At 39.7% G+C, this 13,257-nt stretch overlaps 1 protein-coding gene across 1 annotated transcript in view; it reads left to right on the forward strand.

Annotated features, from left to right (window-relative positions):
- LOC134218540 (mucin-2) overlaps positions 1–13,257 on the forward strand; it is a 447,749-nt gene that overhangs the window by 75,968 nt on the left and 358,524 nt on the right. The window contains exon 3 of the mRNA XM_062697668.1: positions 2,640–3,344. Coding sequence (XP_062553652.1) covers positions 2,981–3,344 — 364 coding nt within the window. The 5' untranslated portion in view covers positions 2,640–2,980. The remainder of the gene's footprint in view (positions 1–2,639; positions 3,345–13,257) is intronic.

Genomic DNA, 13,257 nt, shown 5'->3' on the forward strand with positions numbered 1-13,257 from the left:
TGAACCGACCTTGAACCGCACCTGGACTGGATCTGGACTGACTTGACTGGACCTGGACTGACCTGGACTGGATCTGGACTGACCTGGACTGATCTGGACTGACCTGGACTGACCTGACCGATCTGACTGACCTGACTGATCTGGACTGACCTGGACTGATTCGACTGGACTGACCTGACCGACTGGACTGGATCTTGACCGGACTGACCTGGACCTGGATCTGGACTGATCTGACTGACCTGACCTGACCTGACCTGACCTGGACTGGACTGGACTGGATCTGGCCTGGGATCTGGACTGACTCTGGACTGACCTGGACTGATCTGACCGATCTGACTGATCTGGACCGACCTGGACTGACCTGAACTGACTGACTGGACCTGACCGATCTGGACTGGATCTGGACCGAACCTGGACTGACCTGGACTCATCTGGACTGACCTGGACTGACTTATATCTGGACTGGACCCCAGACTGACCTGGACTGACCGACTGACCTGGACCTGGATCTGGACCTGACTGACTGACCTGGACCGGATCTGACTGAACCTGGACTGGACCTTGGACTGGATCTGGACTGATCTGGAAACGGACCTGGACTGGACCTTGACTGGACCTGACTGGATCTGGACTGACTTGGACTGGACTGGATCTGGACTGGATCTGGACTGACCTGGACCTGACCTGACTGGATCTGACTGACTGACCTGACCTGGATCAGACTCCTGACTGGACCTGGAACCGACCTGAACCGCACCTGGACTGGATCTGAACCGACCTGGACCCACCTGGACTGACCTGGACTGAACTCATCCTTGACTGACCTGGACCAGTACTGACCGTACCTGGACCGACTTGAACCGATCTGGACTGATCTTGACTGATTCTTTGACTGACCTGACTGGACCTGGACTGGACCTGGACTGGATCTTGACTGATCCTGGACTGGACTTTGGACCTGGACCTGGACTGACCTGACCGATCTGGACCTGACTTGGACTGGATCTGGACTGATCTGGACTGACCTTGATCGATCTGGACTGGACTTGACTGACCTGGACTGGATCTGACCGATCTGACCGACCTGACTGGACCTGAACTGACTGACCTGAACTGACTGACCTGAACCTGACCTTGACTGACTGACTTAGACTGACTCCACTGATCTTTAACTGATCTGGACTGATCTGACCGATCTGGATCAGATCTGACTGATCTGAACTGACTCTGAACCGCACTGGACTGACTCCAGACTGGACTTGACTGACCTGACTGGATCTTGGACCGATCTGGACTGGACCTGACCGGACCTGGACTGATCTGACTGGACTGACTGACCTTGGACCGACCTGGACTGGACTTGGACTGGATCTGACTGACTTGGAACTGACTCGACTTGAACTGACTGACCGGATCGACTGACTGGACTCTGACTGACCTGTACTGATCTGACCTGATCTGGACTGGCCTGACTGGGCCTGACTGGGCCTGACTGAACCTGGACTGACTCTAGACTGACTGGACTGGACCTGAACCGGATCTGGGACTGGATCTGGATTGACTTGGACTGGACTTGACTGAACCTGACTGACTCTGAAACGATCAGACTGGATCCGGACTGGATCCGACTGAATCTGGACTGATCTGACTGATCTGACTGGATCGATTTGACCTGGATCTGGACTGACCTGAGTGACTTGACTGACCTGACTCTGGACCGGACTTAGACTGGACTTGGACTGGACCTGGATCTGTATCTGGACTGACCTGACTGGATCTGGACTGGATTTGATTTGAACTGATTGGATTAGACTTGGATTGGATTTGAATTGGATTTGAATTGCATTTGGATTGGATTTGGATTGGATTTTGATTGGTTTTGGATTGAATTTGGATTGCATTTTTATTATGGATTTGGATTGGATTTGGATTGGATTTGGATTGGATTTGTATTTGATTTGGATTGGATTTGGATTGGATTTGGATTGGATTTGGATTGGATTTGGATTGTATTTGGATTTGGATTGGATTTGGATTGGATTTGGATTGGATTTGGATTGGATTTGGATTGGATTTGGATTGGATTTGGATTGGATTTGGATTGGATTTGGGTTGGATTTTGATTTGGATTGTATTCGGATTTGGATTGTATTTTAATTTGGATTGGATTAGTATTGGATTTGGATTGATTATATTTGAATTGTATTTAGATTGGATTCAGAGTGGATACAGATTGGATTTGGATTGAATTTGGATTGGATTTGAAATGGATTTGGATTGGATTTGGATTGTAATCAGGTCTATATCATAAAAGTGCAACTCTACACCTTATCAAGAAAAATAAAACTTTTGCCTCTTATTCTATCATGAAAATAAACATCTGTGTTCCAAAAACGGCAGTAGTATTTTCATCTCACTCTTGATTATGGACTTCAAAGGAAAAAAAAACTATTTTCCGCTTAATAAATGCAGAAGTACCAAATCGTCTAATGGCAATGGTACATTGTGCGCGGCCTTACTTTTTATGATTAATATTTTTCATACATCTTTTAAATTTGCATTTTGAAACAAAAATCATCAAAGTTAAAATTTTTGTTAAGTAGGTTTTAATATTTTTTCCTATCTCCTTTTCATTCCAGGTGACAAAGCTTGTCCAAAATTTCGACTATTCAAGTATCAACCTCTACGACAATGAACCTACCGAGTGCGGGAGATATTTCAAACCTAGCGTGGTTGGAACAGTTCGGTAAGAATATCCCAGGGACCACCGGATCGATCGGGTGATTTGTGAATTCCGACCCACCGACTGATCGGCAACAGGTGTTAAAAATGTAGACGAACGAGTGTGGCTTCCAATCAAAGACCGTGAATTTGAACAAGTGGAGTAAAACTAACGCCGATAGGCAGTCATTGTGTCAGTGATCAAAATTGTGCAACCTGGGTTCGAGACGAGTGATTGAGCGATCCCCACAGAAGAAGCATGATGGGTGGCACTCGGATGAGCATCATCCTGCTGGTGGTGCTCATCGCGTGCAAACTAGCCGATCCCGTTCGATCGAACGGTGGTGGGCCGGACGGAAGTGTCACTACCGGTGCCGGTGAGGAAACTCCGTTGGGCGGAAGTGAACGAAGATCTTTGTCGTCGGCACGACAAACCGAAGTGCAAAATGTTAGCCGTGGCGGAACGTCCACGACCACGGTAGTGTCAGTGACGACATCAACGCCGGCAGCCCCAACGGTGAAAGGGAGCACCAACAGCACGACCACTCCGACGGTGCCGATTGCATCGCAGCTGGATGGCCGATCTTCACCAGATGCCACCGTCGCCACCGACAATCTAAATGGTGAGTAGCATATTGCAGCACCTAGTATCTATAGAGCTGCTGCAGCAGTCCAGTGTGATGATGGAATTAAGAGCACTAATTAAGATTCGCGCTCGCAATTGTGTAAAATCGCTGTCGTTTGAGCCGGGCTTGTTGAGGGTCGTGAAGAAGTTGCGGGTGGTTTCGTAACTTACGGTCGGTCATAAAACGTCGTCTGACAGCGTTTTGGTCTAGATCTGGGGACGAACAGTTAGCCGGTTTGGAAATTGACTGGCAAGTGATGGTACTCATGCTAGGAATGATGCACTCGTGCCGGTTCGTAGGAGAGCATATTGGATAGTATTCAAATTCAGTCAATGAGATCGACCAATGACTACGGAGAAGAGTCGTTGATGGCTTTGTCGTGTCGCAAATTGGGTCAATGTGTTGCGGTTTCGGTTGATCGCCGTCGCCGCTACCATCGCAGTCAGTTTATTTTGGCTAAAGGATGCTTCCGTCGAGGACACGTACCACGAGTGAAGTGTGCGGGTGAGGATGGATCGCAATTGTGCGTCGATGAAGAACGGTTTATTGCTTGCTCGTGATTTCGGTATTGAAATTGCAAAGAGCATGACAAAAGGTGAACCGATTGCTGCACATCACGTGTCTGGATACTTAAATTGCCAGATTGTAGGGTACGAAGAAAAAATCAGCACAGTTTGGAATTTGTGCTCAATTTTAGCAAAACTGCCCATTTGCGAACTTTTTTTCCCAACAATTGAAAGATCGACTGCCCGGTCGTTCCACTTTTATCGATGCTCGCATACTTCCGAAACACACATATTTATCGCACCGTGAAAGCCTTTCACTTTACTGATTTTCGTTTGGTTTTCCATACCTCAGGTTCGGCCGTGGCGGCGCTCATTTATTGAGGCAAAATTATAATCTTTCATCTGTTCGTGTTGCTCTTTCGAGCGGTACCTTCCATTATTGCGCCGGTTGGCTTGCTGTTTGTGCATATCATTTCAGTTTTAAAAACCCCCATTGAGGGATTTTTCCTTGTTGCCTTGAGATGCAATTTTACTGCAGATTTCCAATTAGCTGAAAGTAAAATTGAACAAAAAAAAACCCTAGAGTGCACTGCCCTGAAAAGGTGACAGATCTTTATAGTGAGTTCAGCTTTCTCTTTTGGCCCTCAAGGTTCAGATGTTCTTGGGTTGAATGCGGAATGGACGAAACAAAAAAAAACCTACGATGATGAAACACGAGTAGTTGTTAAGTAGAATGTTTTTACATGCCTATACGATATCGTTTTATAGTTTTATTTATTTATTTATTTATTTATTTATTTCGTCAACCGACGTAGACTAGTACATATACAATATACATGTTTTTCTTTATTTTCTTAATGCTATAAATACGGTATTATAGTGTATAAAAATAAAAACAGTTTGGTTAAGTAGTGTTTAATTTTGCGATTTAATGTAAATTTAGATGTGTAGGTTTCGAATTGTGACAAAATATTTTTTTAGGTTCTGCCGAGACATTGTAAAGTCAATAGTTTCGCAGTGTTGATTAAAGATGGCCATCATCTGATTGAGAGGCTCGAATTTTGCATAATTTGTACGGCAGTGATTAATTAAAAATGTATGTCGATGACGCAGTTGTCGAGATGGTATGTAGAAATTTAATTTCGATAAAATTTTTGTTGATTCAACACGCTGCGAAACTATATCGGTAATAAATGAAACCATTGCAGTTTCACGACGTTCTTTCAAAGATTGAATGTTTATAAGCTTGCAGCGTGCCTCATATGATGGAAGTGGGAATGTTGTCCAACCTAATTTACGAAGAGCAAATAATAGGAATTGTTTTTGTACTGATTCTAATCTTTCTTCGTGTGTTATTGAAAATGGAGACCATACAATGCTGCAATATTCCAGTATCGACCTTACATAAGCAATATATAATGTTTTAATTGTGTATGGGTCATGAAAGTTATAGCAGAAACGTTTTATAAAACCCATCATATTATTTGCTTTATGAACAATGGTGTTGTAGTGGTCGATGAACGTTAGTTGGGAGTCTAAGATAATTCCTGAATCCCTAACTCTATCGCATTTTTCTACAACCTGGTTCCTGGTTTCCTAATGTAATTGAGAGATTTGATGCTGTTCTTTTTCTGCTGAATGATATAAGGTTACATTTTTTTTTCATTCAGTTGCAATAGGCTTTTATTGCACCATTCGTAGAATGTGCATATTTCGTTCTGGAATATGTTGAGGTCATTTTTATTCCCTATTTCCAAAAAGAGTTTCATGTCATCTGCATAGATTAACACTTTAAGTTTGTCAAAAATAAATAATAGAGGCCCCAAATGAGAGCCCTGGGGGACACCGGAAGTGGCTTGAATGGGTTTTGATCTATTGTTGTTAAATTTTATAATCAATTGACGATCAGTTAAGTAGGATTCAATCCATTTGAGTAGTTCCAGGCTCAATTCCAGTTTTTTTTTCAATTTGAATAGAAGCATGAGTATATCTATGCGATCAAATGCTTTACTGAAGTCAGTATAAAGAGCTTCTACATGGTATCCTTTATCCATTGCATTCAGGGTATAGTCAAAAAATTCAAGAAGATTAGTTGAACTTGAACGCCCTTTAAAGAAGCCATGGTGTGCGTCTGTTATTCAGTTTTTTACTTGTTTGAATAATTTTTCGTTTACTATGGCCTCAAACAGTTTTGGAATGCAAGAGATAATGGCTATTCCACGATAATTACGTACGTCTGATTTTTTTTTTCCAGATTTGAAAATGGATATCAAAAATGAGTTTTTATATATATTTGGGAATTTTCCTGATTCTAGTGACATATTTTAAAATAGCCAAAATAATGGAGTGTTTAGTTCCACTGCTAGGGTTTTCATAAATATAGGAGAGATTCCATCAGGACCTTTCGAAGCATCTAAACTACGAAAGGCCTGCAAAATGTCATGGACATGAAGTTGATTCACTCCATGGACATGAAGTTGATGAACGCCTGCAAAATGTCATGGACATGAAGTTGATTCACTCCAATATCATTTAAAAAGTCTGGGAAAATGCAAAATAATCGCGGTCACGATCATTTTCAGAAAATGTAGAATAGGTTTCCTGGAAAAAATCTGCAAAAAGATTACAGTTCTTTTCCGAGCTATCCCCCGCGTTTTCGTCAAGATGCATAATTGATGGAAAGTTATTAGATTTCAGTTTAGTTTTTAAGTAATTAAAGAAGTTCTTTGGACAGGACTTTATTTCGCTCTCAGTTTTTGAATTGTAATCTCCCAAAGCGTTACTGATAGCGTAATTCAATTGATCGCATACGTCCAAGTAATATGCTAAATTTTCATTACTGTTATGACTTTTGTAAATTTTGTGTGCCTTTTGCTTGCGATTTCATTATATGTATGTCTTTGTTGTTGGGGTATCAAATAAATAAGAATCTTGCAAATAACTATTACATAATTGTTTTCAGTCAATTCGATGAGGTTTAGAGTTATCAATGCAAAACAAAATTTTAGATTTATTTATCTTATTTATCTCTACACCCAGATTCATCAAAAGCTAGTTGTTTGTGCGTTAAAGGGCGACTCTTCGAAGGCTTTGAAATTTTGCCTAGAGAACACGCACAGTTTGTATATGGGCCAAACACTTTTCGTTGGTTTATTATACTGTGCCATAAAAATTAAATTGAAATCCTGGGCAGCACAAAAACTGTTGACCAATTGGTTGCTCGCCAAAAAGTTTGTCCAATCACGGAGATTCAAAATTCTCAATATCTCAATAACAAGAAAGTATTCAACAAGCGAGCTCATGCAACTTGACTGGCTTTATAATGGGAGCGGGTCATTTGGAATAAAGTCATTTGGCATAACACCATTTGGCATAAGGTCATTTGGCATAACGGACATTTGGCATAATTGAGAACAGCGACAAAAGTGAGGGTCATTTGGCATAACGGACACATGGCAAAAATTTTGTTTGTGTTCATAAAATTTGTTACTAGACTAAGTGGTGCTGAAAAAAACCTGGAAGGGTGAATATAACTAATCTTGATAATAATCAGGGCTCGTACTTTTCGTTTTGGTGATTATAACGAGAAACATCCTTCACTTGCTACTTTTTTCTCGAGAACATGCCTGAACGATAAACAAAAATCGTGCCTACTTGAGAAAAATTCCTTTTTCGTTTCATCATTCTTAAGCTTCGTTCATTTTTCGCGAAAATTTTCATCGTGCATTTAGAAAAAAAAAATTGACCGCAACGAGATTCGAACCCAGAAACACCATCTAAATTGGAACTGGGTTACGCTCACTCTAGCCACACCACCATATCGACTGTTTATTGGGATCAAGTTATTTGTTCCATAAAAGCTACTCTTGTTTGCATTGGTGAGGGCACGAAAAGGATGAAAGAAGTGAGAAAACGAACAAATCAACTTTTCGAGGCACCACCGCAAAATGATTTCTCGACGAAAATCTGTGTGAGTGAGTATCCCCTGCTCGTTAGAATAAGGGAGCGTTACGATCCCTGTAATAATATTAAAGACATAATCTTTTCGAAGAAAGCATGTATTAGCCGAGTATGAAACAATGATAAATGTTATCTCTCCATTGGAAATAAAGCATCTATCGGGATACGTTTGCCCGGGTTAAGGCAATGGTAGATGTGATCCCTTCTTTAAAAATAAGCGGTTGCCCGGATTAAGCAAATGGTGAATGCCATCTCTTTTTATAAAGTAGGCGCTTACTCGTATTAAGGCAATGGCAGATGTCATCTTTTCTTCAAAAAGCAGGCGTTTTCCCGGCATAAGGCGTTGGTGTATATGATCCCTTCTTTAAAAGAAGGCACTTGTCCGGATTAAGGCAATCGTAGATGTGATCCCTTCTTCAATAATAGACGCTTGCCGGGCCAGGCAATGGTGGATGTGATACCTTCTGTAAAAGTAGGCGCTTGCTCAAAATACGACAATTGTGGATGTGATCTCTTTTTAAAATGAAGACTTTTGCCCGGCATAAGGCGATTATGGATGTGATTCCTTCTTTAGAAGGATTTCTTCTTTAAAATAAGCGCTTGGCAGGTTTAAGGAAACGGTAGATACAATCTTTTTTTAAGGTGACCATACAATTAAGCCAGAAATCGGCCATTTTGTAAACCACGTGCTTTTCCAATATTTTTTTCAAGAGCACAAGATGGAAGAACCATAACGCGTATGGGGCTGAAATAATGGTAGCTCGTTTGCTTAGTAATGCTGAACAATCATTATTCGAGTTTCGGCACTGTACGAAAACTATTACGCCAGATTTGGGATTTTGGAAATGTATGTAAATAAACGTGTGGTGAATTTGAAATTTACCACGAGCTTCATTCTATAATCACCTTAAGTAGGCGCTTGGTCGGATTAAGACTATGGCGGATGTGATATTTTCTTCAAAAGAAGGCGTTTGTCCGGCATAAGGCGATGGTGGATGTGATTCCTTCTTTGATAGTAGGCGTTTGATTGCACGCAAAAAAAAGCGTTCCCGAATTCGAGAACCAGCAAAAATACACCGTGATTTAATTCATGGATTCGGGAACACCAGTCACGTTTTCCAGAACGTTCCAGAAAACGTGATTTTATTCCCGAATCCGTGAATCACTGTTGTTCACGAAAAAATACACCGTGAACTCGTTAGTTCACGAATTCATGAACGCTTTATTTTGCGTGTGGATTGAGACAATCTTGGATTTAATCCATTCTACAAAAGTAGGTGTTGTCCGGAATCAAGCAAGGGGAATCAAAATTCTTTTTTTTGGGGTGGGTGTTTTTCGGGATTAAGTCAATGACGGATGTGATTTCTTCCTTGGAAGTAGTTTTGCCGCTTCGTTTGTCCGTACTTCCGAAAAATGTCTATCATCAGTCCTCTCAAAACATATCCTCAATCTACTCTAACTTGTTAAAAAAGAACATCAAATAACCCTTTCCGTTTAACATTATGCCAAATGTCCGTTATGCAAAATGACGCACTTTTTTGTTGTAGTTCAAAATTATGCCAAATGTCCGTTATGCCGAATGACCATTATACGCAGTCTTGAAGGATTGAGACAAGATGTATATTCTTCCAACGCTTCGACACGGTAAAAGTTTCTTCTTCGTAACAGTTTCTTTATGGCTTGTAGGGTATTTGTACCAGGCTTGTAAATATTCGGCAGCACTGGATGAAGGTGATGTTTTTTTATTTCATTTATTTATTTTCTTCCTTCCTTGAAATCGATCTAACACTAACATTCCCGAAGAGGAAGAGGAGTAAACAACAAAACTCAAAAAAATTCACCACGCTTTTAAATGGGGCACTCACATTCATGCGGTGACGTGTGAACTGAGCAGCCTGTCAGAGCGACTTGTGTTGGGTTGAATGGTAAATTGAATGGCTAGTTCTGGAATGATTTTTTGGCTGCCCTACAGTCGCACTCACGGCGGCGGCGATGAGATTGACCGGAGAATATGCTGAGATCCATGTTGAATACTGCATTGACTTTGACATATTTCAACCCTGATTTGTACCATTATTCATAACATGATTTGAGTAAGAGGTGGATTGGATTTGGACTGAATTGCATTTTATTCTGATTTGGATTCGGTTTTTATTGGATTTGGATTGAAATTGTATTGGATTTGGATTGGATTGGACTTGGAGTGCATTTGAATTGGATAAGATTTTGGGTTTAGATTTGGATTAGATTTGGACTTGGATTGGATCTGGAATATATTTGGATTTGATATAGATAGGATTTTGATTGGATTTGGAATGAATTTGGATTGGATTTGGTATGGATTTGTACTTTGGATTATATTTGGATTGGATTTGGATTTTTTTTTATAGGGTTGTGATTGGATTTGGAGAGAATTGGAATTGAATTGGGTTTTGATTTGGATTCGATTTGGATTTGAATTAGATAGGATTTTGATTGGATTTGGAATGAATTTGGATTGGATTTGGTATGGATTTGAAATGAATTCGGATTGGATTGGATTCTGATTGGATTTGAATTTAACTGGATTTGGATTAAATCTGAATCGGATTGATTTGAATTCTGGTTGGATTAGGATTAAACTGGATTTCGATTGGATTTGGATGAAATTTGAGTAAGAGATGGATTGGATTTGGATTGTATTTGTATTGGATTTGGATTGTATTTGTATTGGATTTGGATTGGATTTAGATTAGATTTGAATTGGATTTGAATTTGGCTCAGATTGGATTTGATTAAGATTTATATTTTAGATTTCATCAGGATCGGATTTGGATTGGATTGGATTTTTATTGAATTTGGATTTTTTTTTGGATGGGATTGTGATTGGATTTGGAGAGAATTGGAATTGAATTGGGTGTAGATTTGGATTAGATATGGATTTGGATTGGATCTGGAATATATTTGAATTTGATTTAGATTTTTGATTGGATTTGGAATGAATTCGGATTGGATTTGAATTTAACTGGATTTGGATTAAATCTGAATCGGATTGATTTGAATTGGATTTGGATTTGATTAGAATTAGATTTAGATTGCATTTGAATTAGATTTTGATTGGATTTATAGATTTGGATGTGCTTTGGATTGGATTTTGATTGGCTTTGAAATAAATTTGGATTGGATTTGGTTTGGATTTGGATTTGGAATAGTTTTGCTTTGGATTTCAATTGGACTGGATTTGGATTATATTTGGATGTGGATTCGGAGCGATTTTTATTAGATCTGTATTAATGTATGAACTGGAATTAGAACAAATTTGGATTGAATATGGATTCGGATTGAACCACTTAGCGCACATGGCAATGAAAAGATGTTGTATTTTAATGCCTTTTTCTGGAAACTAGATTTGCAATCAGGATTTGAATGAACATTTAAAAAATGAAGATAAAAGTATTGATCATGGTGAAATTTGCATGAATCAAGCGTGTCTATACAGTCTTTCTTGTAAACCTTGAGAGTAGAGGAGGAGAAGAATGTAGTAGATAAGATCAAGTCATAAGCTATCGGTAATAAACAAAACATTGTTTCACATTATGCTATTGTGATATTAGCAACCAGTAAACTCTGAAATAGAATATTCTCTTTCGTAGAGTATTTTCACCGAATACCACTACCTTCGATTGTGAGACATGTTGGTTCGATCCAACTTGTAAACATTCCGATGAATGATCGTGGCAAAGCAAAGTGACACGAGAGTCAATCAGTTTGCTGAGCATTGTTGCGACGGATGGTCGAGTCTTGCAAACTCGTCCTGGTCACGACAATATACTCATAATATTCGCATAGGACCTAATGTCTAATCTGTGTAGTTTTTTTACTGCGATCATGCGAGCTCACTGCTGAAATAAAAACCCAAAAATGGAACACAAAATTATTTGCGGTGCTACTCTTTGTTTTCGATTGTTATTGATGTGCATTGTAGGGGAACTGTAGCGATCTCCATCTCATTGAACATATCTAGACCAACATTTAAAAAGGGCGTAACAGCCAAATTTTTTTCCTTCTAATTCTTTGTTCACATATATAGCTATATATGTAGACGAGGAAGGGCCCTTAGCCGTGCGGTAAGACGCGCGGCTACAAAGCAAGACCATGCTGAGGGTGGCTGTATTCGATACCCGATGCCGGTCTAGGCAGTTTTCGGATTGGAAATCTAGACCAACATTTGAAAAGGGCGTAACAGCCAAAATGTATTCCTTCTGATTATTTCTAGACCAACATTTGAAAAGGGCGTAACAGCCAAAATTTATTCCTTCTGATTCTTTGTCTACATATATAGCTATACATGTGGACGAAGAATCAAAAGGAATTAATTTTGGCTGTTACGCCCTTTTCAAATGTTGGTCTAGATTTGTCCACATATAAAGCTATACATGTAGAAAAAGAATCAGAAGGAATAAATTTTGGGTGTTTACATCCTTTTAAAATGTTGGTCTGGAAATTGTCTCGACTTCCCTGAGCATAAAAGTATCATCGCGTTAGCCTCATGATATACGAATGCAAAAATGGTAACTTGGCTTAGAAACCTCGCAGTTAATAACTGTGGAAGTGCTTAATGAACAGCTGCGAGGCGGCTCTGTCCCAGTGTGGGGATGTAATGCCAATAATAAGTAGAAGAAGATGTAGACGATGAATCATAAGGAACAAATTTTGTCTATTACGTCGTTTTCATATGTTCAAAATGAAATAAGGCGCCGATTACGTCGCTTCTTTTTTATACAAAATTTATTTTAAGCTTTTAGTGGAATGTTAGTACTATTCCATTTAGTTCCACTACCTTTGACAGAAACGTATTTCGACCTTAACAGTAAGGCCGTCTTCAGTGTCTCGTACTTGACTCGCTTCTTCTAGTCAACATGTTGCTCACTGCTGAAAAAAATCACAAAAATAAGAAATAAATCAAATACCTTTTCATTGATTTGTTTTTGATGGGATGAACATCGGAGCCAATTTTGGGCTAACTTGACTGTTTTTTTGACGTTGGCAACGGCTTACCCGAAGGTACTTGGTGTCGAATCAGAATCCAAAATTAGGGACAGTCATGTAAGATTTTGAACGTTAATAGAGCCTTTATCTTTCGATGGATTTTGGAGATATATACAGGATGCGGCAGAAAATAATGCGAAAATGTTTAAATTTGGGTGCGGCAGAAAATAATGCGAAAATGTTTAAACTTGAATATTGGATTAATTCGAGTGTTGTAAGTATATTTGTTTATTTTTACTTTCAAGTGTTGCACCGATAGATTGTAATTGTTTTATTTCAAATGTCTAAAAATGTACGCAAAAGAAGTGGTTACTAGTTTGTTGCTCGCCCAGAAGACGACGAATGAAACTATGCTATGGTGGTAGGATGTATTTTGGCCACAGTTTATCGCCTTAAAACGTCTCTGCAGGATGGGT

Source organism: Armigeres subalbatus, chromosome 2 (genome assembly GCF_024139115.2).
Source record: "Armigeres subalbatus isolate Guangzhou_Male chromosome 2, GZ_Asu_2, whole genome shotgun sequence".
Taxonomy (NCBI): domain Eukaryota; kingdom Metazoa; phylum Arthropoda; class Insecta; order Diptera; family Culicidae; genus Armigeres; species Armigeres subalbatus.